The sequence below is a fragment of the Balaenoptera acutorostrata genome, chromosome 3, assembly GCF_949987535.1.
Source record: "Balaenoptera acutorostrata chromosome 3, mBalAcu1.1, whole genome shotgun sequence".
Classification (NCBI taxonomy): Eukaryota; Metazoa; Chordata; class Mammalia; order Artiodactyla; family Balaenopteridae; genus Balaenoptera; species Balaenoptera acutorostrata.
In genome coordinates, this window is record NC_080066.1 from 73251464 (window position 1) to 73277611 (window position 26148).

General features: G+C 49.4%; 1 protein-coding gene across 1 annotated transcript in view; it reads left to right on the forward strand.

Moving 5' to 3' along the window:
* The window catches only part of DAPK2 (death associated protein kinase 2), a 119251-nt gene that overhangs the window by 56516 nt on the left and 36587 nt on the right, over positions 1-26148 (forward strand). Inside the window, exon 5 of the mRNA XM_057542677.1 lies at positions 18782-19003. Within this exon, the coding sequence (XP_057398660.1) occupies positions 18782-19003 (222 nt within the window). The remainder of the gene's footprint in view (positions 1-18781; positions 19004-26148) is intronic.

The window sequence follows — 26148 nt, forward strand, 5'->3', positions numbered from 1 at the left end:
TTTCGAAGAAGGGAAGGACTGAGGAGTAAGCAGTCAGAGGGTGCTCCCACCCCCTTTTTTGCCAGCTTGCCAATGCTGGGTGCCCTCCTGCTGCCCTCTAGCACCCCAAAGACCTCCCCTGCAGGGCCCGTCTTGTTCTGCATCTAAGTACCTCAGTTCTCCTCACCCCAACATTATCTCTTCTTCTATTACATCAAAATTTTCTTTTTCCCCCCAGAATAGTTTTTTTGTTGGTTTGTTTTTTGTTTTGGCTGTGCTGGGTCTTTGTTGCGGTGTGCGGGCTTTAGTTGCAACGTGTGGGCTGTCTAGTTGTGGAGCGCGGGCTTAGTTGCCCCGTGGCATGTAGGATCTTAGTTCCCCAATCAGGGATCGAACCCACCTCCCCGGCATTGGAACGCGGATTCTTAACCACTGGACCACCAGGGAAATCCCCCCACCACCCAGGCATAGTTGAATTCTGCCACTTGGTAGGAAAGCAGTCTAATCCGACTAATTCCAGTTAAGGTATACATGACTGCTAATCCAACTATCCATAAGTTTTTTGAGTTTTTGTGAGCTGTGACACACATGGATTTCTCCCCACTTCTCCCTCTCCAGGCAGACAGAGCCTAAGCCCTAGGGAGACCTGAGGCTTTGTAGAGGTCTCTTTTGCTGTAGGTGGTGATACCTCAGGAATCTGGGTGTGGGAAGAGCTATGGGGACAAAATCTAGGTGTACCTGGTATAGGTGTGTCCGTTCAGGGGGAAAGCTTCCCTCTACCTCCACAGCAGGCTGCCAGTAAAAGCAGGAGGCCGTGACGTAAGGGGAAGTTTGTAGTGGTGTGGTTTTCACATCGAGTCCTGTGGTGCAGACTTAGGGGCTGTCACGCATGTCTGTGTGTGTATATGGTAATCAAGCAGTGCTTTGCGTTGTTCCCCTTTGATCTGTTTTGTACTTTAAACTTCTGTGTAAGATTTATTTGAAAAACAGTGATCTTAAACATGAGAAGGCTTAAAAGCGATTGCCTCGGGTGAGCAGAGCTGGGGCACGAGAGGAATGGGGCAGGGGGCTCTTGATTCCACTCTACGGCCTTCTGTGCAACTTCATTTTTATTTGTCCATGTTTGTGTGTAGTCCTTTGCTGAAGATTTTTAAAAATAAATAATGAGGGCTTCCCTGGTGGCGTGGTGGTTAAGAATCCGCCTGCCAATTCAGGGGACACGGGTTCGAGCCCTGGTCCGGGGAAGATCCCATATGCCGCGGAGCAACTAAGCCCGTGGGCCACAACTACTGAAGCCTGCGCTCTACAGCCCGTGTGCCACAACTACTGAGCCTGAGTGCCACAACCACTGAAGCCCGTGCGCCTAGAGCCTGTGCTCCGCAACAAAGAGAAGCCACCGCAATGAGAAGCCCACGCACCACAACGAAGAGTAGCCCACGCTCGCCGCAACTAGAGAAAGCCTGCACGCAGCAACGAGGACCCAACGCAGCCAAATATAAAATAAATTAATTAATTAATTAATAAAAATAAATAAATAAATAATGAAAAGAAAAAGAGTTTTACTGCTAGAAAAAGTTTGGAACTCCTTGCCGTAGTAGAAAGACACAGAATAGGTGTTGAGAGACCTGGGGTCTCTGGCTGCTGTGCTGTAAGCTGCTCTGTGACCCCGGGCAAGCTCTGCGTGTTTCCTCAACTGTGAAAAGGGTCCTTCCTCTCCCCTGCGGTTTGACCCCACTGTTCTGTGAGAAGCAGCTGGTGGCAGCTGTGGGGCAGGACTGTCCCTCCCAGTCCCCGCTGTGCCCTAGAAAAGCTTGGGTCTGACACCCAGCCTGTGGGTCGTCCTAACTCCCAGCCCCAGCTTGGTCAGGTAATTTCTGGGCTCTAGGGGAAGGGGAACTGTGACCAAGTTACTCTGTGTCTTACTCGCCTCTGGGATCCAAGGGAAAATTCCTTACAGAACAGAGAGTGACTGGGCAGGTTTCCAGCAGAGTGGACGGGCAGCGCTCCCGAGCTGAGTTTAGTCTGTGTCAAAGTGCCTACTGTGTACTCTGTGACGGCTTGGGTGTCCTACGGGTAAAGAGAGGTTCCACAAAGCAGCTCTGCCTTCAAAGAGCACAGGAGAGAAGATATACTGAATGTTTAGTTTAGAAAAGAGGTTTCTGGGGGTGCCTTCTGCAAATACTTGCTGGTTCTTAACGTGAATGAGGAACTGCATCTTGTTCGTCTTTGTGTTCCCAGTGCCTACACTACACGCAAGACTCCTGTATTCAGCTCATACTTACTGAGCGCTTCTAGGTGCCAAAAGCACAGCAGTGGGCAAGACAGAGCCATCCCTGCCTCTCAGGTGTTTACAGCCCTGGGGCGCTGAGGGTGGAGAGGGTGGAGCGTGGGATTCAGGTGAGTAGACAGAATTCCCCCAGGCAGTAAGGGCTGTGCCGGACGCCAAGTCATGCACACGGAGGACACCTGTTACGGTCGAGGCAACCTCAGCTGCTCATGGCTGGGCTTCCTCACACTTCCGCTGGGTCCGCTCCAGCAGTGGCCCACCCAGAAGAGACCCAGGGACCCAGGCAGAGAGCTCAGCGTATGTGGGGACCCTTCTCCGTGTGTAAATGAGCCTTGCCATCCAGAGCCAGCCTCTGGCAGGGGACCCTGCAGTGTCCCTGCCCTGGAGGGAACGGTGGGGTGACGGGAGGGCCGAGGGACACAGTCCGTCCCCTGGCTGTCCTGGGCCCTGATGTGTTGAGACACTCTGCTCTGGAGGGAAGGCCGGGACCTGCCAGCTCTCGAGACGAGGCAGGAGTGTGCCTCTCTGGCCAGTCTGGGCCCCGGGTGGCCCCTGTTTTGTTGAGGGCGGAGGTGATTTCTGGGATACTGAAGGGCAAGAAGGGGCAGCCTGCAAGCCAGGGTGAAAACATCTGCTCTGAACCGTGATATTCACCGTCTGATTTATTCCTCCTCCACCTTTCAGAAACCATTCAATGAGCACCAAGGATATCCTGGGCTTTGTGCTGTGTTCTCACCTTTCTCTAATTAAAATTTCTCAACAGTCCTGCAAGTTAAGTGTATTATTTTCATTTTACAGGTGAGGAAACTGAAGCCCGGGGAGCTAAAACTAAAATCATGTTTATCAGTGCAGTTAATGTGCATCACAACCTATGAGGTGGTTGTCATCCCCATGTGCTGATGAAGGAACAGAGGCACAGAAAAGTTAAGAAACTCACCCAGGTGTCCAGAGCCTGCTAGTAACAGAACTGGGTTGGTGTTATCCTGGCGTCCTTCCCAGATCCGAGCCCCCTGCACCTTCAGAGCTCTGCTGGTTAACCTCTGCCCCTCTGTGACTCCAGCATGGGCCATGTGGGCGAGGTCAAGGCCACCCTGAGGCAGCTGGTGAGGGAGGCCTGGCAGGTGGGCTTCTAGAGGGAAGAGGCCATGTTAGAGGCCGGGCTCTATTCTAGACTTGCAGTTTGGGTAGACAGAGGAAAAACAGATCATGTTGGATGTGACACATAACCTTCCCGGTGTCCTGACAGTTAGGCTTGAAAGAAACATGTCAGATCCTGTAATGACTTAGGGCAGAGTTAGAGGAACCTGGAAGGAGTGGCAGCCCCGAGGGCGCCTGGTAGCTGCTAATTGGGGCTGGTGATGACAGCGGAGATGGCACGGCTGCAACTCAGAGCCGCCTGCCCAACAGAGGCTCTGGCTTCTGCTGGGGAGACAGGGCTGGGTGGGGGGAGATTTTGAACAGAAAGCTGCTTCTAAGAGGACTTGGACCTGTTCCCTCTACCTTGCCCCACCCTCTAGGGTTGTGGGCATAGGGAGGATGGATGTGGATCTAAAGTCAGATCCCTTTTTTTTTTTTTTTTTAATTTTTATTTATTTATTTATTTTTATTTTTGGCTGTATTGGGTCTTCATTTCTGTGCGAGGGCTTTCTCCAGTCGCGGCAAGTGGGGGCCACTCTTCATCGCGGTGCGCGGGCCTCTCACTATCGTGGCCTCTCTTGTTGCGGAGCACAGGCTCCAGACGCGCAGGCTCAGTAGTTGTGGCTCACGGGCCCAGTTGCTCCGTGGCACGTGGGATCTTCCCAGACCAGGGCTCGAACCCGTGTCCCCTGCATTAGCAGGCAGATTCTCAACCACTGCGTCACCAGGGAAGCCCTAAAGTCAGATCCCTTTGAGGGTGGGGATGAGGGAATGGGCTGCCTGTGAGCATGGGGCCCACAGGGGATGGGAGTGGCACCATTTTATTTTATTTTTATTTTTATTTATTTATTTATTTATTTAAAGAAATTCACGTTCTTTTATTTATTTATTTATTTATTTATGACTGTGTTGGGTCTTCGTTTCTCTGCGAGGGCCTTCTCTAATTGTGGCAAGTGGGGACCACTCTTCATCGCGGTGCGCGGGCCTCTCACCATCGCGGCCTCTCTTGTTGCGGAGCACAGGCTCCAGACGCGCAGGCTCAGTAGTTGTGGCTCACGGGCCCAGTTGCTCCGCGGCACGTGGGATCTTCCCAGACCAGGGCTCGAACCCGTGTCCCCTGCATTGGCAGGCAGACTCTCAACCACTGCGCCACCAGGGAAGCCCACCATTTTATTCCTATGGGAAATGCCTTCTGCTCTGCAGTCGATCAACTTGTCCATTGGGATGGACTGTAAGTGGCTATGTGGGTGGTCCCGCCTTGGCCCTTTAACCGTTTGAGGCCTCCACTAGCCATCTGTGAAATGGACCAGGTTCTGCCTTTGCAGGCGTGCTCTGCAGCTCCCTATCTTTCTCCATGCCACAGTGATGGCAACAGAGAACAACTTACAGTTATTTCCTCCTGTCCGTGTATGGTAAGAACTTGAGGCAACGTACAGCATGAGGCACACAGAATTTGAAAATAAAGGTGGAAGATCAAAAGACACTTGACTTCCGAAAGATTATGATTTATCAATTCTGTGGTAAGGCCTGAGTGCCTGCATTTTTTTTTTTTTAAAAAAAACCATGTGCTTTTTTAAAAAAAATTAATTAATTAATTAGTTAATTTATGGCTCTGTTGGGTCTTAGTTTCTGTGCGAGGGCTTTCTCCAGTTGCGGCAAGCGGGGGCCACTCTTCATCACGGTGCGGGGGCCTCTCACTATCGCGTGAGTGCCTGCATTTTTACCAATCTCCCCAGCTGATTCTGTTACACCCTCAAATTTGAGAACCAGTGGTGCGAAGGAAGGAGGAAGGAAATACACCCAAGATCTGGGCCACTATCGCTATTGTCACTGACCACCAAGATGACGAAAGGGAAATAAGATAGATTACATCATTTTCATTATCTGAAATGAAGAAGGGTATCAGTTTTTCAGGGTAGACAGACATCTTCATGGTACTAATTTCTGAAAGAAAGCCATTTCCTGCTGCAGCCTGTTACAAAGGACACTAAACAACATCATGGATAATTTGGGGGCAGGGGAGATACGCTGCATCCCTAAAGGGGGTTTGTTGTGCCAGTCACCCCAGCAGCTGTGGCCCACCTTGGGGACACCAGGCCCACTCTGTAGCAGGACCTGCTCACCCTCTGATGCCATCCTTTTCTGCAATCAACCAGTAGGAGGGGCATCGCCAGGAGGAAGAGTGGGCTAACTCTGAGGAAAGAGCCAGGTGTGGGGGATGAGAGGTTGCCTGTGCGGTGAGTTTGAAGGTATCGCTTGGATTGAGTGCCTAGGTGACCAACAAGGTTACAAGGCATAAGGCACTTCCCTTCAGTGTGCCCCGAAGTCACAGCTTAGTGACAGGCAGAAGGAGAGAGAGGTAAGAAAAAAACTGGTTAACACCATCGGATGCTACAGAAGACCTAAAGCTCCTTTGTGGACAGTACAATTAGGGCAAATATTTGCAACATACACGGCAAAGGGTTCATGTCACAAATATGTAAAGAGCTTTTACAAGCAATAAGAAAAAGGCAAACATCCAGTGGAAAAATAAGCGAGGCATATATAAGGCAGTTCAGCTTACCAACAAACACGGGAAAAGATGTTCATTATTACTTGTAATCGACTACAAGTTAATAAATTTAATTCAAGTGAAAACAATGAGATATCATCTTTCAAGTAGGAAAATGGTAAAGCTGAAAAACACAGTGAGCCAGTATTTGGTGAAATGTGTGTGGGGTGAGGAGCAGGGGATTTTGATATTTAGGGCTGTTGGGAGTATTACTGGGACAGTCTTTCCGGAAGATAATTTGTCAAGTATCAAAAACCTTAAAAATGTACATAACTTTTGACTAAGGGTTCTACTCCCTGGAATTTACCTTCAGAAAAGATAATCAGGGATGTACACAAAGATTTATATATAAGGGTATCTAAAACAGTCTTATTAATTATATTAACAATTAGAAGTAATATAAATGTCCAAAATTAAGAGTTTGCTCTAAAAACCATGCTTTATTTGTATGGTGGCATGTTATTTAAAATCAGGTAGTAAAATAATTTTTAATGATGTGAGCAAATGTTCATGATCTATTATTAAGTAGAAAGACATTTTAAAGCAGTTTCCAAAATAGTACATATGGTATCATCCCAGTTCCATTAAAAAAATGAACAGTCTTTTTTAAAAAAGACCATAATATGTGCTGAAAAAAAGTCCAAGAGAGCAGCCACCAAAATGATAACAATGGTTATCTCAGGAAGCTTCCTCTTTGTGTTTTTTAAAAATAATGAACATGCTCCTTTTGTAATAAACAAATATCAAGAACGTGTTCTTTTCCCAGAGAGTCTGCCAGTGACGTGCTCCAGCTGCATGGAGAGCTGGCTGTGAGTGACAGGTCCTGCACCTCACTTCCTGCTGCCTCAGTTTATTTTATTTTATTTTATTTTATTTATTTATTTTGGCTGCATCGGTTCTCTTAGTTGCGGCATGTGGGACCTTTTGTTGCGGTGCAGGCTCTTCGTTGTGGCGCATGGGCTTCTTTCTAGTTGTGGCACTCGGGCACCAGAGCGCGTGGGCTCTGTAGTTTGCGGCACGTGGGCTTTCTCACTGAGGCGCACGAGCTCAGTAGTTGGGGTGTGTGGGCTTAGTTGCCCCGCGGCATGTGGGATCTTAGTTCCTGACCAGGGATTGAAACCGCATCCCCTGCATTGGAAGGCAGATTCTTTACCACTGGACCACCAGGGAAGTCCCCCTGCTGCCTCAGTTTAGCTCTTCCTTTCTACACTGACGGAATACCTGCTTTGTTCTCAGTGTTCAGCGGGCCCTGTGAGATGAGTAGGACAGTCCTTTCTCCCCAGGCTCTTACGGGCTGGTTGCTGGTTAAGGTGAATGCCTCGGTCATTTGTCATGGAGGCATCTCTGCCATTTGGTGTGTTCAGCATTTTGCTGGATGTGAAGATGGTACAGGGGCATCTTTCTGAGAGTGCCTGAGATCTTTTCTTCTTGCCCAAAGCCCTGATCCCACTCTCTCTTTGGAAATTTAGTTGGTTAAAATGGGACTGACAAATCTCAGCAGCTTGAACCTGTGGCTGGACCCTGTGCGGTGGGAAACCCAGAAATCACCCTGTGTGTCTCAGACTGATAGATGCATGTGACACACTGACCTGCATCAGGGAATCCTAAGAGGGTGAGCTGGGATGGGGGTGGGGACCTGAGAGAGACATCTTGGTCCAACTCACCATTTTTCTGATGAGTAAACTGAGGCCATGAGAGAGAAGGGGACTTGGAAATTGGTGATAGAGCCGGGAGTCCAAATCCTGTGCTCTGCCCACAACGTGGTTTTCCCCATCCCCAGCCCTGAGTTTGGGAGAGGTGATCTGAGGCATTGTCAAGTAATGGTGAGGAAGCAAACCTGGGATCAAAAACTCACAGAAATTCCGAGGAACAGAGAGCATCCACCCTAGATGGCTAAGAGTTGTGTATATCAGTGAAGATGTTGCAGCAAGAATCCCTTGAACATTAAGATCCAGGTGGACAGAAGAGAATTGACAAGAAATAATTGGTTGCGATTTTTGCACATCCGCATTCACATATGCAGATACATGTAGTCAGTCCTCTTCAGGGCCACCTTTTTGGCATGAATTTTAGGAAAGACCTTTTTTTTTTTTAAATAAATTTATTTATTTTGTTTATTTTTGGCTGTGTTGGATCTTTGTTGCTGCGTGCGGGCTTTCTCTAGTTGCGATGAGCAGGGGCTACTCTTTGTTGTGGTGCGCAGGCTTCTCACTGGGGTGGCTCCTCTTGTTGCGGAGCATGGGCTCTAGGTGCGCGGGCTTCAGTAGTTGTGGCACACGGACTTCAGTAGTTGTGGTACGCAGGCTCAGTAGTTGTGGCTTGCGGGCTGTAGAGCACACAGGCTCAGTAGTTGTGGCGCACAGGCTCAGTTGCTCTGCAGCATGTGGGATCTTCCCGGACCAGGGCTTGAACCCGTGTCCCCTGCATTGGCAGGCAGATTCTTAACCACTGCGCCACCAAGGAAGCCCAGGAAAGACCTTTTTATCTCCAGTTAGTTCCTTCACTTGCCCAACGTGTGCCTAAACGTGCCACTGTTAAAGCCCCTCTTGGTCAAGGATGCTGCTAAAATGTGAATGTGTTACTTTGCACTGAGGGCAGGTTAACCCTTTGCATCCCATATCACTCAGTGTGAATTATGGGTAAATTATGGAAAGGATCCCAGGGGATGTGGACCGTGGGGAGGTCCAGAGTTCACAGGAGAGAGGCTGGGTACAGAACTCTTGGCACTAGAGTGGTCTGGCAAGTTGGGAGGGAGGTTTTATAGAAGATAAACTGTTCACTTCACCATTTTATGAGGGAGGACTCTGTCCCCACACAGTAATAACAGAACCTCGACCAGCCTGGATTTTTCTGTCTTCCTGTTGTAGTCCCTTTCTTGCTCTGTAGCATGAGCTCATGCAAAAGGTCACATCTGTTATGGTCCAGCCTCCTGGGCTCCACCCAGGCTGTGAAGGCCAACTGGCTGGCATTTCTGGGATCAAGCAAGTTGACCTGTTCTGCTGAAGTTCTTTCATTAATCAAAGGTACATGTGATTGTCAGGAACTTGGGTGGTGAGAAGGGAGCCCTACAGGCGAACATCATTGGCTGCCGGCCACTTGTCTTCCTTTCCCTCCACCCGCACAAAGAGGAGAGGAAAGGGCAAGTTCAGCTTCTTGATGTACTTCCTCAAGAAAGTGGCCACTTGACGGGGAGGAAGTGAGGTAGAGAGGTGGTGAGTTGGGGCCTGCCCAGAATAAAGCATCTGTGTATCACTCCCTGCTTCTCCAGCTGTGGCGAGCTGACTCCCCTTTGCCTGTCTGCATCCAGCTTTTTCTGCCTGTTGGGCTATACCCCGCGGGCCTGCAGGCCCTGTACTTGCCCAGCCTCCAGACCGAAGAAAGAGCCCGGAGTCAGCAACAGAGACATCAGTGGTTTAATGGTTGGGGGGATCTTACGTGTCTGAAGCAAGGTCCTGGAGCGACACTTCACCATGTGCAGCAGATGGCGGGCAGGACAGGGCAGCAAGTCTTCACTCCTGGGTGGGAGAGTGAGGTTACCAGTTATAGAGGGAATTGACGTCAGGTTGGCTCATCGGTTACCAGGGAAACCAAGAGAGGCGCATGCCCCTCACTGCCCCTTTCGTAAGCTATCTTGGTCAAGATGTTCTGATCTAGAGATTAGAACAATCACCAGCTGGGGCCGGGGGCCGGGGGCCGGGGGCAAGTATGTAGGCATTGATTGATTAGGCTCTATGATTAAGAGGGAAGGTCAGTTATGTGAGTAGGTGCAGTGAGGCAGGGACTGGTTGAGCAGGGGATGTCCAGAGAACAAGAGAACAGCCATCTTGAATGGCCTGATAGTACACTGTTGCACCTGGTTCAAATCCCACCTGCTCCTTAAGGCTTCCCCTGACTCCCCTTGGCTGATACTTTCTCCCTCTGTTGAACTGCTGCAGCACTTACTGTTTCCCATGCAGTTGACTCTGAGACAGCTATTTCTACACATCCATGCCATATTTCTTTTTCCATGAGTGTTTGATCTCCCCAGTTGACTGTGAGCCCTTCAAGTTGTGGGGTACGTCTTGTTTGTAGCACTTAGGACACTGATCCATACATGAGGGATGGAGGAGTACATTAGTGAATGGATGGATTGGTGAATGGACAGTTAGGTGGATGGGTGGGTGGGTAGTTAGGGGACGAGATGACAGGTGGGTGGATGGTGAGTGGTGGGTGGTACCCTCCAAGGCTAACACTTCAAACCATAGTAACCTACCTCATGTCAGTGTCTAGAATCTAGACTCTAAACAAAGGGAAATACCAGAGGACACTGAGCTGTATTTTCAGTGAAAACCTTTTCTGAATAGCCAAGTCCAGCTTAAACTGAGCCTAATTTATTTCAGGCCTTGGACTTGTGGGCTCATGTTCATTTGACAACAGCATCAAAGTGTGCTTAGACTTAAAAATAGATTCCAAAAGGTAATCATAGCTCAGCCTGACTTGGCTCTGCTCAACGAGTCCTCCCTTTTTGTGCTTTAGGAATTTTTTCTGCCCCCCCTCCCCCCAAAAAAGTGTCAGAGGAAGGAAGTTAGTCTGAGGGACAGGGAATTGAATGAGCTAAGATGTGAAAGCAGCTGCCACTGGCCAGCACAGGCAGACACCTGTGACTGCTTGGACAGGGGCCATTTGTAGGTCAGGGTTCAGCTCCCTGGAAACTTCTGGTTCCTGATGCTTATCCCACATGTATTTCTTACTGGTGACCCTGAGTTTGGCTTGGTCAGAGTAACTTCTTAAAAGACTAGATAATAATTTTGAGAATTATTTCATCAGTGTTTTCTATTTCTCCTTTTTTTTTTCTTTTTTCTTACAGTTTGAAATTGCTTTGGGATCATCAACGAGCAGGCTTCCATGCTGTAGAGTGTACTTCTCAAATTGTGTTCCCTGGAGCCCTAGGGGTTCCATAAAGCCCCTTTAGGCATCATGTGGGTGGGCTCTGAGTAGGTGACTTCTGAGTGCCTCTCCCCCAAAAAGAAGTACTCCTTTTTTTAAAAAAAATAAATTTATTTATTTATTTTTTATATCTATTTTTGGCTGTGTTGGGCCTTTGTTGCTGTGTGCTGGCTTTACTCTAGTTGCGGTAAGCGGGAGCTACTCTTCATTGCGGTGCACGGGCTTCTCATTGCGGTGGTTTCTCTTGTTGCAGAGCTCGGGCTCTAGGCAAGTGGACTTCAGTAGTTGTGGCACACGGGCTCAGTAGCTGTGGCTCATGGCCTTAGTTGCTCCGCGGCATGTGGGATCTTCCCGGACCAGGGTTCAAACCCATGTCTCCTGCATTGGCAGGTGGATTCTTAACCACTGCACCACCAGGGAAGTCCCAGAAGTACTGCTTTTTATCTGTTTTGCATGTTGGGCTTCCGTGCAAGATTTATTGGAGAGAGGGTTCCATACCTCAAATAAATTTTGAAATCATCATCAGGAGACTAGAAAGGTATGGGCAACACGGTCAGAGAGGAGAAGTGGGTTCGTTAGACAGTGGGTTTGGCTCACTAGCTGGGAGAAAAGGCCATGTGAACGGCTCTGGGCGCTCTTGTGTTTGCAGGTCTTGTGCTGATGTTTCTGTCTGCTCCAGTCTCCACGTGCCGCCTGCTGATCCCATGTGCCTCTCACTCCTCGCTTGCCCACCTAGCTCCTGATGTACTGCCCACCTGGCTTTTGGTAAATTTTTGCTCCTTACCCTCATCTCTCTGGCCTGGAATCTTGACTTGTTGCTACTTCCCACTTCTGGCACCCTTGTATTTCTTCACCCTTTTTTGGCTTCCTGGATGTCTGGTCCCTTGTTTGCCCTGACCTTGGGTGACTGCGTCCTGAAGTGTTTTCTGTCTTCCTGGATCCTGGCACCACCTGGGGACCCTGCCTTTCAGCGGCCCCAGTTCTCTCCAGCACTATCTGTTTTTTTTTTTTTTTTTAATTAATTAATTAATTTATTTATGGCTGTGTTGGGTCTTCGTTTCTGTGCGAGGGCTTTCTCCAGTTGCGGCGAGTGGGGGCCACTCTTCATCGCGGTGCGCGGGCCTCTCACTGTCGCGGCCTCTCCCATTGCGGAGCACAGGCTTCAGACGCGCAGGCTCAGTAGTTGTGGCGCACGGGCCCAGTTGCTCCGCGGCATGTGGGATCTTCCCAGACCAGGGCTCGAACCCGTGTCCCCTGCATTGGCAGGCGGATTCCTAACCACTGCGCCACCAGGGAAGCCCAGCACTATCTGTTTTTAAGCTGGGATCTGTGGATGGGGTTCACAGGGGCTGAATCAGGTTCAAGGCTGGGACTGGAAAATGGAGACCAGGATCCAGATATGGCGATCCAGTGGATGGAAATAAAGAATAATTCACATTCACAGAGAATTATAGTTTACTTAGTGCTTTTACATACTTGTCTCATTTCTTTCTCATTATAACCTGGTAAGATTGGGATATTCTTATGTCTGTGTTACACACAAGGAAACTGAGGCTCAGAGTCACAGTAGCAGAGCTGGAGATAGAACCTGGGTCTTTTGACTCTAAATCCTGGACTTGGGTGGGTATAGGAGACCAGAAGCAAGTTGGTTACTAAGGCAATGGGAGAAAGACCTTGTTCATGGGAATCAGGAGTGGCTGGCTAGATATGGGATGTGTTGGAAGGGGGAGGGGGTTAAGAGGCAGGGTCAGTCAAGCCTGACCAGGCAGAGGAGTGGGGAGGGGGCCAGCGACACTATCCTCAGACAGGCTATTGCCCTGGGATTGGGGTGCGGGTCCTCTGGGATCAGGCTGATATGGTTCCTGTGGACTGTAGGTTTGAGCTCCTCTTGCCCACACATTTGACACGTGTTGGCCGAATGTCCCATTCCCCCGCCTGCTGGGCTGCACCTGGGGTGGCCATGACTGGAAGCTTCTAAGCATCGTCCCCGCCCAGTGGTCCTGCAAACTTGCAGGCTAATTCCAGGGGAATCGTGGCTCACTGTTCTGGAGTGTGGGAAGAGGAACTGCAGTGATTGCTTGGGGGAAGCGGGAGGAGGACCCTGGTCCCCACATCCCTCTGACTTGGAGCACTTCCCTTTTGTTACCTTTTACCTCCCATGGCATCTCCTCCCTCGGGGGATCTGCGTTCTGTACAGCTCTGCCTCATCTCAGCCTTGACCAACTGGGGACTTTGGGGCAAGTTACTAAGTTCATGGACACTTCAGAGTTGACTGAGGATGAGAATGAGTTAGACCCACTCTATCCGTAACCCTTACAAAACACCTTTGGCAGTCAGCCCCTGGGAGTTGCCAGAACAAGTCTAGTTGGCCATAGCCAACCTGGTGGGAGTGGGTGGGCAGTGGGAGTGGTCTTGCCTCAATGCCGGCCATGAGGGGTGCACTGTCTTTGGAGAATTCAAAACCAATGATAAAACTGAATAAAAATTAGTCTACTTTTTATTATCATCATGCACTGGCAATTCTTAATACTGTCAGTGATAAAATGCTCCTCCGTTCTGGGGTGGGCCCCCTCCTCACTGTTTGGTACATCACTGCTAGCTAGTTACCTTGAGAGTCTCACTGAAGCTAGAGTCAGTTGACCTGACTCTATGTTCAAACCCTGCTATCAGGGCCTGCTACCTGGCCCAAATACCAAGTCACTTAACCTCCCTAAGCCTCCATTTTCTGATCTGTAAAATGGAGCTAAGAATGGTACCTGCAAATATTAAAAGAGAGAATAAAAATACAGTTAGCTTGCAGAGAGAAAAGCTGGATGGATGTAAATGCTGGGATGTCCACATTGCTATACAAAATCTATCTCAGGGTGTGAGATTTGGATCACGCCCAGATTATTCTTCTTTGGCGGTGAAGAATTCGGTGGTAATTGAGCCAGGCTCTTCCATGAAGCTTAGGAGCTGGTGTTGGAGACAGCAACACTATTTTTGAGTTCTGAGAAGCTGGTCTAGGTTTACTCCTCATCTGATTCCTGGGCAGACAACAGGAGACCCTCATGGGGTGCCACCCTGGTCCCTGCCGAGTTCTGTCTGTGACTGTGACGCTGATCTTCACGCAGCCTGCTCTGTTCTCCCGGGGCACTGAGTGAGTGAGGGGCTGGGCCCTCTGCCTGGGAAGAGGGGCGTGTTCCTGACATACTTGCAGGAGAGCAGCTGGCAGGAGCAGGGAAGGTAGTTTCTGTGTCTTGCGGATTCACTGTCCTTCGCGGAAACCCTCCTCCGTGACTTTTGCAAGCCAGCCTCAGGCTCAGCATTCCACCCACCCCCGCCTCCTGCTTTTCTACTGTGCTGGATAGTTAAGTCCTTTGTCAGGCGTTATCTCATGATTTCCCCAACAGCCCTGTGAGGTGGGCAGGTGGGGTTTTCTCATCCACATTTGACAAGGGAGGACCCTGAGGCCCAGGGAGTTGAACAGGCTGCCCAGGGTTATGACCAGTTAGTGGACGGGCCCTGACCAGAACCCAAGTCTCCAGACATCAGCCCAGAGATGGAATTTGGAGAGTGAAGGGAAAGCTTCATTTCTGTTCGGAGCTGTCATGGGCTCTTAGGAGCTTTCTGACAGGAAGCTTTCTGAGGTGAGACCTCCGGTGGCAGCTGGAGGGAAACAACTGAGAAGGCAGCTCCTTGTCCAAGCCCACGAAGCTTTGGTGGCAGGTCACGGGGACCAGGAATTGGACCTCCGGACTACCCTCCCTTTGCTGCATTCAGGTTAGGAACTGACTCTTGCTAGGGAGGCGGGAATAGGAATATGCGTGCTCTGCCTATGTACATCAGTGTTTCGGCATTCCCATAATTTTTGAATTAGTGTTGGCAATCACTTCCCTTATGGTCGGATGGCTCCTCTCTGCTCCCTCCCGGGATATACCATGGGTGGCTCTGTCCTAACCTAGAGGGGCTCTCGCTGTCCACCCCTTGCCCCGTAGCCTAGCTGAGTGACTTCTGCATCCCAGGGCCTGAATTTCTGGCTTCAGAGCCTTCCTGATGGGCAGACAAGGGCTCATCACCATCACCGCTTCCACCTGCCCTTGGGTCTTCAGGGGGGCGTGCCGAAGCCACCTCAGGTCTGGCTTTCGTGCATCTGCTGTGGGTACAGTGACCAGGGGGTGCCCAACTGCAAACTTCCATTCCTGTTATTTCCCAGAGCCCGGGGTGGTCTTCTGCCTTGATTTGCAAATCAAGCAAAAACTGTCCTGGTGGAAGAGATGATACTCCCCCCGCTTACTTTTCTCCCCTCCCATCCTTTTCTCCCCTCCCATCCTCCTTCTAATGGTCAGATCAAAGAACTAAGGGAGAGGGTAATATATCAGTACTGAAGAGGGCAAGGAATAATATGAGTAACAGTGGTGTACTTTTTTCATCTAGAAAATGGAGATAATCAGAAGACTGTTGTAAGTTGGTGTTTCTCAGCTTGGACTGCACATCACGGTCACCCGGAAAGCTTTTAAATATCTTGATTCCCAGGCTGCAACCCAGACCCTGGAGATCAGAATCTCTGGAGGTAGGACCCAGGCAGCAGTAATTTTAAAGTTCCCCGGGACTTCCCTGGTGGCCTAGTGGTTAAGACTCTGCGCTTCCACTTCCGGGGGCGCGGGTTCGATCTCTGGTTGGGGAACTGAGATCCCGCATGCCGTGCAGTGTGGCCAAAAAAAAAAAAATTCCCCTGGTGATTCCAGCGTGCAGCCAGAGTTGAGAACCACTGCTCTAAGGATGAAAAGAGTTGGTTAATTGCTTAGAACAAAGATATCCCCATATCTGGTTGTGCACTGGAATCGTCAGGGGGTGGGGTGGGGATGTGTTAAAATCGCACTGATGCCCTGGCCACACATTGCAGACCATGTAGATCAGTGACTTCTGCCTTCATGTGAGCAACTAACTAATAAGACGTAATAGTCACTGTTTACTGGAGCTGCCTGTGGGTCGGCATGACATATTTCCAGTCTTCACAATTCCCTGGTAGGGAATCACAGTTCCCATTTTACAGATGAGGAAACTGCTGCTCAGAGCAGATAGCCAGGCAGCGTAAGTTTCCTGAGGCCAGGCCTGTCTGACCCGGAAGGCTGCTCTCCCTGCCCAAGGCCTCCCTGCCCCAGGGCTGGCCTCGTGGAGCATATTCTGCACACTTCCCAGTACCAGCTCAAGGAGAGGCGAAAACCAGCAAGTGGCCTTGGTTCTCCTTGAGGCTCCCCAGGGCAGGTTGAGTAGAGGACGGCTGTCCCGTGAAGTGAGGGAAGATGAGTGACGTTACTTGGTATTTGGCTCTGTGTTAGTCATGCACTCTCAGAATACTTCCTTTTGGCTGGAGGAAGACGCCTGCTCGTGTTAGGCCTGACCCCCCAGTCACCTCTCGTTGCCGCAGCTGCTCTCACAGAGAGAACACTCAACCAGGAAGAGCAAACACTTATTTGCTTTTTGAGAGTTTGAGGAATTTTTCAGGCATGTGATACAGAAAAATGCCTCCGTTTCCCTCACAGGAAAAGGGAAAGCTTTGTCAAGGTAACCTGAAATATTTAGCTCTGCCTTATAAAATCCCTGTGCCTCCACCTCTGTGCTCTGTAAACTTAAACAAATCGCTTAAAATCCTTAAGCTTTGGTTTTCCCATCCCTCAGGGCTGCCAACGCCAGGCCCCTTGAGGTGTCAGAGAGAGAAGAAAGGAGTGTGGCCATCCTGAACCAGAGACTTACAGCTGCCTGGGACTGGAGGCTTTGTCCAGTGTTTGGTGGTACCCACTAAGCAACCTGATGTCCCAAGGCCCAAAGCAGCTCCCAGTGACCAGAGATCTCACTGAATGTGTTCCCTCTGACTTTGGGAGGCTTGGCTTCACTCCACCTGTGTCAACCCCTAGTGTGTAGACAGCCCAGAGCCAATATTTGGGGCATAAATAGCTGAGTTAACTCTAATAGTTTAGAGTTAGCAGACAGTGTGATAGACATTTGGCTCCACAAAGGCTTCCCAGCCCAGCCCAGCAGCCAGGGCCTTCTCCCTCCCCAGAGCTCCATCTGTATCTGATGTCAGTGCCTTTGGTCCCTGCCCCTTACTGTGCAGCTCAGAGCCTGGCACAGAGTAGATGCTCAGGTAGCACTGGGTGATTGGGGGATGAGGGGATGGAGAGATGCATGAACATGTGTTTGGCAACATCTCTAAGGTGGTTGCCATAGAATGCTATTTAAGTGTTGGCATATCTATTCCTTACTTGCTCTACTTGACTTTTTTTTTTTTTTAATCACTTGGGTTTATTTTGAAGGCTGTCTCACTAAGGATTATTCTAGTAATGGAGTGGTTCAGAGGTGATGCTGTTTTCTGAGGTTGAGGCAAATATCCAGAGCACTTGTGTGTAACTTTTACCCCAGAGCCACTAACAGAGTACCTGCCAAGTGTGGAGTCTCATGGCCCCTTGTTTAGCCATTAAGCTGAACCTTAAAATTTTCTGAGTTCTGTCTCAAGCAGTGGGTATTGTGGTTGGCAAGAAAACATGGGGCACTGGTGGAAGGGGAGTGGGAAGACCCACAGGAGGGTGGCCACTGGGCAGTCACCAGGGACTTCGAGTGGCCCCCACCGATTGCCTGGACTGAGATGGTGAAACAGGAGGCCACTGCCCTTCCCTGTGTGTGTGTGTGTGTGTGTGTGTGTGTGTGTGTGTGTGTGGTGGGGGGGCTGCCCCTGGAGCACTCAGGGAGGCTGGCCTAGGGCCACCTGCCACTCTGGCAAGGACAGCATTTCATGATTGCTGTCTGGGTCCCTGGAGTGAAGGATTTTCAGGCCCAGCCCTGAAGGGCACTAAGCATCATCTTGACTCCTTTAACTATCTTAGCGGCTTTGTGAACAGTGGGCTGGGCACTCGGCCCTGGGGCCTGGCTTTGCCATTAACCCTGTGATGACCTCAGGTGAGTCACTTGATGTCTCCTGTGCCTCAGTTTCCTAACGTTTTACGATTCTGTGGTCCTATCAGTCTTCTCACCGTGACGAACACCCACTGTGCTTACTAACGTTAGGCTGCCTCCGCCCCACCCTCACCTCCACCAGGATCCCCCCGAACCCGGCTGGCATAGCCTCTGGCCTCGTCTTTAAGTGCATCGTCCTCATATTAGCTCTGTCCCCTGATTGTCTGACTACCTGGCTCATGTCAGGTAATTGAGATTTTTATTTGTTGGGAGGGGTTGGAAACAAAGGTACAAACATGAGACTATAGAGGTGCTTTGTCCCCTCACAGTTCCAAATAGATGAATTTGTACTTGCTTCCAGATAAGGGAGGCCGAAACAGATGATTGTTACTGTTAGTATTTTGACCATGCTGACCATTTTTGCTTTTTATTTTATTTATTATTTATTTATTTATGCCACACCTCACAGCATGTGGGATCTTAGTTCCCCGGCCAAACCTGTGCCCCCTGCAGTGGGAGCATGGAGTCTTAACCACTGGACCGCCAGGGAAGTCCTGCTTTTCCTTAAAAATCTTTTCATTAAGTAGTATAAACCTCTGGACATTGTGATTTCATCTGGTAGATACAAGACAGGGGTTCTAGCTGAGGCTTTGGAACGATGAGGCTGTGTCATCCAGATCAAACCAATAGCCTTTCAGGGCCTCAGTGTTCCCATCTGTACACTGGGAGTGACGATACCAACATTCCTTCCTAGTAAAAGGTAGAGGGTTCATATGAGCAGAAGGGAAGCCCAGTACTTACTCTGTCTCAGTCACTGGTTGATGGCCAGGTGGGGATGCTGGCTGGTGGCATGATTTGTCCTGCCCTGGAAGAATGACTCTGAGTTACTGTGGCCTAGGGGTGACAACCAGGTCACTTCCCCAGTAACCACAGTGATGCCCTCCTTGTGTGGGTCTGTGTCCCCACAGCGGCCAGTTCGCCATCGTGAAGAAGTGTCGAGAGAAGAGCACGGGGCTGGAGTACGCAGCCAAGTTCATCAAGAAGCGGCAGAGACAGGCCAGCCGGCGGGGTGTGTGCCGGGAGGAGATCGAGCGGGAGGTGAGCATCCTGCGGCAGGTGCTGCATCCCAACGTCATCACGCTGCACGACGTCTTCGAGAACCGCACCGACGTGGTGCTCATCCTCGAGCTGTGAGTGGGTGCCTGGGACTGGGGGGGCGGGGCAGCAGGGCGGGGGTGAGGGGTGGGGCGGAGCTCCAGCCGCAGGCCCCAGAGGGAGCAACAACCTGACAGAAGCCCGACCTGGAGGAGATGAAGTCAGTGGGAAGTGGTTTCCCTCATTTACCCCATCCACCTCCTGAACCCGGGCTTGCTGTGCAGCAGGGACTGAGGGCGAGGGTCTAGGTCTGACTTTCACTGGACCCTGGGGATCAGAGGGAAGAAGTGGGGAGCGCTGGGGTCCCTTCCTGGCTGGTGAGCACGTGGGAGGATGAGGGGGGCAGAGGGTGGAAGGGGGAGCAGGGGGCTGTCAGGGAGAGTCTGTTCTACGAGGAAGGGAAGAACAAACATCCTCCAGGCTCTGCAAAGCCCTTCTCAGCCCTTTCCTGGGACAACCCCCCTGCCTTTGTGCTGTGTTTGATGCCTTTATTATTATCATAGTAACTATTACTTAGAGAGCTCTGCTGTAAGCCAAGCGTTTGCTAGGTCCTTCGTGTTTTCTTGTTCAGTCTTCACAGAAGCTGTGTTGAGGGTAGTGTCCCACTTCCGCCAAGAGGACTTTGTATTCACTTTGCTGAGAATGTCTGTTACCTCATTTAATCCTCTTAACAATCCTATCCCATGGAGACTCTTAGTACCTCCATGTTACAGACAAGAACACTGAGAGGCCGGGTCATTTACAAGATCCTACAACCAGGAAGTGGCGGGGCCAGGACTGGGTCCACGCTGCTTGTGCAGATAGCTATGAGCTTGAGGTGGGATGGCCTTGGGCTGGCCCTGCAGGGGAATCCTTCACAGTCTGGTGGAATTTGGATGGGTGACACCACGACTCCAGGGGTTGGTTGGCCAACTGGTGTCCCTCCTGGAGATGCCCCCCATGGATTGGGGAGGTGGAGGTGGGCCTCTGGCGGTTAGTAGAGTTTGAGTTGGGCTGTGGCACAAGTTGAAATGGCTGTGTCTAGTCAAGCAGCAAGACCGGGTGTCAAGAATGTTCTGAGCCTCAGAGGCGTGAGGCATCTGCCAGTTAGCAGAGGAGTGGCAGCATTTGTCTCAGCAATCCCTGACTTTGTGACCTGGGGCAAGTCACCTCACCCCTCTGAGCTTCAGCTCTCATCTACAAAGCAGGCAGCCATCCTTAACCTGCCTGTGGGTTGGGTGGACCACCTGACATTTGAGACCATTCTAATTTGAGAACTATGCTCTGGTGTTGTCAGCCTATAGATTTATGTAGCAGATGGGCATTTGCATACTTTTGCATTGGATTCTTAAATTATCCATCTCAGTGTTTAAGTGCATAGAATTATCCATGCTCTTCCCTCATCTAACTCCCAATGTCCTCTGTGTTTCTCCCAGGGACCTCTTAGCCAGTAGGACCAGTCAGTGTATACACCTGCCTCACTCAGACAAGCCTGGTGGGTTCCCACAGATGTAGCCAGCCACGTGGATGGCCCGAGGTTTGGCAAGCCCCAAGGCTAAGGGTTAGCACTGGTTCCCAGCAGAGAGTGACAAGCCCACCTTTGCTGGGAAAGCCAGGCCAGTTCTTTAAAAGTCTGTTGTCAAAACTTTACAGCAACTGAAAAGAAATTACAGTCATATGCCTACCACCCAAACACAGCTATTTGTTTCCCTGTGGTTCCTCTCAGTCTTTATCTATTTGCATACAATCATTGTACTTGTACAATTTCCTGCTCTACTTTTCCCCCAGTTAACATAATGCCATGAATAGCTCTTTCCCTTTTAACTGACTATATCATGTTTCATTAAATTACATACCCGTATCTCCCTGTTGTTGGACGTTTGGTGTTTTAATTTCCAGCTTTTAACCATTACATATTTTACTGCCATAAAACAACTTTCTTCCTGTGTTTTCCCCCTTTTCTTTTGGATTAATTTTTTTAGACAGATCCTCAGGAATGGGGCAATCGGGCTGACATTTTTAGGGCTCTTGGTATCCTCACTTCCATAGGACAGGTTAACCAGTACCACGTGCAACATGGGAGTGTTTCTTTCTGCCTGCAGCCTTGCCAGCCCTGGGTCATTTGTTTTAAAGCAGGGTTCATTATTGTCTTTTACAGTTATGATACTTTTTTGTCATTTTAATTGGATTTCTGTCATTGCTGGGGAAGTTGTCTGTTACTCCCTGTTTGTAGAACCCCAGGAGTTGGGGTCTGGGATGCTCTTGAGATGTCCCTGTTTCTCCCCGCAGGCTTCATGGCTAACCAAGAATTACATGCCCTCTTCTTGTGAGCTGTCACCGCCCGTGACATCAGTTGTCACACTGGTGCTCCTGTGAGCTGCTGTGTTTGTGAAGTTCTGTCTGTTCGTAGTTTCTCTGTCTTCTCCTTTACTTTCAAGCTGCCTCATTGTCTCAGGGGGCCTGGCTATGGAGCTAGGGATTGCTAAGACAGTGCCTCAGTCTTGTGTGACCAGGGTCTGAGAGGAGGACCTTCCAGGAGAGAAGGGCTTTTCATGGGCTTTTATGTTTGGACTTGGTGACCTCTGTTGGGCTGCTTAGGAGCCTTTGGCCTCCTGGTCCTCACTGTGCCCTACTAGGCTAGTGGGTTTGCCTGGTACTTAAACACGGGTGTCAGAGCCCATCTGCTCAGTTGATATTTGCAGGGTTTGTGGATGGATCTACCTCTCAGTGCTGTTGTCTAGTGCAGGGCTTCCTCCTGCTTCAGCTGAAGTGGCCAGTGCTCAGAGGACATTCCCAACCCTGATTTAAGTCCCCTTCAGCTGTTACTACCCTGTCCATGATCGCCTATGCAGCAGCTGCCTCTCGTCAGGACTGGTGATGGCAGGGTTGGGAAGGATTTAGTTGTCCATGTAAGTTGACTTCTGTAGGGGGTAACGAATATTTTCAAACTCTCAATGGATTAACTCATGCCACATGTGGAGCTGGCTCTGAAAAATGTAGGTCTGCCCTGGGAGGGTTGGGCAGCCCTCCCATCCCAGGCCCCTGACCTCTCTGGGGCCTCCCTGACTCCAAGCTGTGGAAAGCAATACAGCGGCGGGAGCATACCAGAGCAGGGCCTGACAGAGCGCTCCAAGGTGGCGGCAATGCTTCCCAGGCCTTGAATTGAGTCCAGCTTTCTGGGCCCCAACAGCTCTGGCAGCATCCTTCCCAAATCACCGCCTACACAGGTCATCTGAGCACTCAACTCCCAAAAATGGTTGGTTGCTTTTGAAAGAGTTCTGAAAAGCGTTTCTAGCAGCCAGATCAAACCGCAAGGAGGAAGGAGGCAAGGGTCAGATTAGCAGGAAGGCGACTGGTCCTGGGGACACTGGAGGAGAGCAGAGGCTGGCTGTTAGGTTTTGCTTTTCCTCTTTAAGTCAAATTGTTTAGGGGTATGAGAGGAGAGAAACTTGGGTGGAGTGGGGATGACTTCATGGCAGAGATCTTGGGGCTGAGAAGCCCTTGGGAGAAACTAGGTTTGGGGGTAGAAACAAAACCCAGGCTCCTTGGTGGCCTTGAGAACAGGTGCCTGAGGATTGATGTGAGTGTCCCTGGCCTGAGTGTCCAGGGCTGGGACAGATACCCGACAGGCTTATCAGCCTCCCACCTTTCCAAGTCTCTGGGGACGATTCTAAGGGTCACCATGGCTGTTCCCCTCTTCGTCCAAAGGAGATCATGTCTCACTCCGTCTCCTGCCCAGATCACACCTTCAAACAGAACAGCTGATTACTGTCTCCCAAAGTCCTCACCCTGCCTGGGCCTTTACATCAGTAATTTTGGGTGACAGAACACATCCACATTATCATGAAGTTCTTTTACATTTACTCAGCGTTCTGTTTAAGGTAGGAAGGGCAGGATATGCCCGAGGTCACAGCCTTGCACGACCCAGCAAGCCTGGAAGTATAAAAACAAGGACTGGGCTAGGTCCTTGTGTTCCTGAGCGACACTGTGGATTTGAACATTTGCAGAAGGCTCCCGACAGGTCTCTTGCAAATGCCAAGACTTCACTTCTGTATGATACAGAATATTTTGTGCCATGTTGATATTTTAAATGTCTTACTTCTTTCCTTTGTTTTTTTGTATTTGCCCACCTTCTCTTGAATGTCTTGCACAAGGTGCTGTGGAAGCAAAGGTAATCTAGCTGGGGAGAGAGCCAGCCAGACAGTGACAGCCCAGTGTGTGAGGGCACGGATGCAGCTGGACAGGGATGGCAGATGACAGCCTAGGGCTTGGGGTGGCTTTGGGTTTTCTTTTTTGCATCAGCAACTCGAGCTTTATAATATGGGTAGAGTGTGGTGAGAGGAACACGTGGTGCACCGGGATTGAGAAGATCTGGATCTAAATCCTGGTTCTGCCACTTACTAGCTGTGTCACCTTGGGCAAGTCACTGCTCTCTTGGGGCCCCAGTTTCCTTGTTTGGGAAACCAGGACAGAAGTTCCATCTACCCCTCAGGGCGGATGTGAGTCTCAAGTGAGAGAATGCTTGGGGAAGCACATCACACAGGTGGCGAACTCTAAATAAACTCAAAACCAAGCCCTCTTCCAACACTACCACCCCCAACAGTGATATGGTGCATGGTATTGGACTGGGGTCTGGGACTTGGACATGGTCTTGACCATGCACTCTCTTGCTAGGAGACCTTGCATGGCCACTTCCCCTCCTGTGGGCTTGGTTTCCTCATCTGTTAGGGAAGAACTTCCAAGTGATGATGGTTTCTGTGCAGGGGTCACTGAGGGAGAGCGAGGAGTTTGCTTCCCTAGAAGTTTACTGTTAGCCTCTTATTATGGAGGATTTCAAACATATACAGAAGCAGAGAGAAGGATGTAAGAACCCCCATAGGCACATCCCCCAGCTTCACATTATCACCATTTTGCCAGTCTTGTTTTACATCAAATCCTACTTCCCCCACTCCATCTGTTTGTTTGCTGCAGTACTTTAAAGCAAACCTCAGACATCATGTCATTTTACATTCAAACACTTTAGTATGCATCTCTCATTGACTGCAGTTTTTAAAATGCAGCCACCATGGATTTATCACACCTGACAGAATTATCCAGCCAGCCAGGCCCCAGACCACCGAGGCTGTCTACACTCCAGTCCATAGTGATATTCCTGATGGACCCAAAGATACCTTTTTACGGTTGTTTTATTTGAATTAGCATCCAAATGAGGGAAGTCCACATGCTGTGTCTGGTTCTTTTGTCTCCCATGTCTCTTATTCTATGGCAGTTCTCCCTCCCTCCCTTTTAAAATTATTTATTTATTTATTTTTGGCTGAGTTGTTGTGTCTTTGTTGCTGCGCGCGGGCTTTCTCTAGTTGTGGCGAGCGGGGGCTACTCTTCGTTGCAGTGCACAGGCTTCTTATTGCGGTGGCTTCTCTTGTTGCGGAGCACGGGCTCTAGGCTTGTGGGTTTCAGTAGTTGTGGCTCACGGGCTCTAGAGTGCAGGTTCAGTAGTTGTGGCGCATGGGCTTAGTTGCTCCGTGGCGTGTAGGATCTTCCCGGATCAGGGATCGAACCCATGTCCCCTGCATTGGCAGGCGGATTCTTAACCACTGTGCCACCAGGGAAGCCCTCCCTCCCTTTTTTGATGCCATTGATTTGTTGAGAGGATTAGGTCATTTGTCCTGTTGATTGTCTCATAGTCTGGTTTCTGTTGATTGTCTCACAGTCTGGTTATCCCTTCCTCATGGTGTTGGTTAACTTGTTTCTCTATGTCCTGTATTTCCTGAAACCTATAGTTAGACCTAAACAAGATACCCTTCCTATTGGTGATGTTCAGTAGAAATATAGTGCAAACCACATATGTAATGGAAATGCCAGATTTTCCAGCAGCCGTATTGAATAAGAAGTAAAAAGAACTAGGTAAATTAGTTTTAATAATATTTTTAATTTAACTCAATATATACAAAATATTATCATTTGAACATGTGATCACTGTAAAACTCATTAATGAGATAGTTTACATTCTTTTTCTCATCCTATGTCTTCAAAACCCAGTGTGTATCTTACACTTACAGCACATTTCAGTTCATTTGCAATGCAATGGTTAGAGTGCAGTCCTGCCAAAAAAATAAAGTTGTATTTAAAGGAGAATATTTTACACCACTTCAGTTTTTGAATTAAAATGAATTAAAATTTAAAAGTCAGTTCCTCAGTTGCACTAGCCGTATTTCAAATCCTCACTAGCCATATGTGACTAGTGGCTGCTATATTGGACAGCATATAGAGAGAATATTTCCATCACTGCAGAGTTCTGTCAATAGCACTGAACAAGAGGCTTAAGCAGATTTCGGTTCAGTTTTTTAAGTTGCAATACTTTGTAGGTGCTGCTGTGTACTTCCTATTGTATGACATTGTGTTCAGTTGTTCTGTTTTTCATGATGCTAAGATTGATGAGTGGGTCCATGTATGCTTCTGGACACTTTTAAAGAAAGGAAAAAAGATTTTGAGGCTCTTTATTTAGGATGGATTAGGTGGCAGGGAGTGAATGAGTCCCAAAACTGGGACAGAAGCCATTCTGGCCATATGAAAATCATCTGAGGACACTCTGTGATATAGTGGTTGAGAGTCATTCTGCCTGGGTTTGAATCCTGATTCTACCACTTACAGGCTGTTTGACCTTGGGCAAGTGACTTAACCTCTCTGAGTCTCTGTCTCTTCAACTGTGAAATAGGAAACTAATAGTATTGTACTTTAGCTCATAGGGTATTGTGATGATTAAATGAGATAATGTACAAAAAGTATACATTATGCACAAAGTAAGTATTCAGTGAATATTAATTACCATTACTATGTTGCTGTTATTACAAAAATACAGGTTCTGAGGCCTTGCTGCTAGAGAATCTAATTTGGTAGGGTCTGTGGTAGGACCCGGAAATCTGCATTTTAAACAAGTTTTCCAGGTGGTCCTGAGTTCCTGGACTCTCTGGCCCAGATCCCTTCCTGAGATCTTTTCCTGGGGTGACCCTTGGCTATGTTGCAGCTCCAGAGAAGCACGTGTCGGCTGGATACTCCAGCATCTGTCAGAGGCCAAACAAGCCCAGTAGGACTGCCAGATTTAGCAAACAAAAATCTCCCATTTTATCTGGCAACCATAAATCCCCAATTCAGATAAAACTGGAAACTAGTCTTTTTGCTCCATGGGTCTCTCTATTCCTGC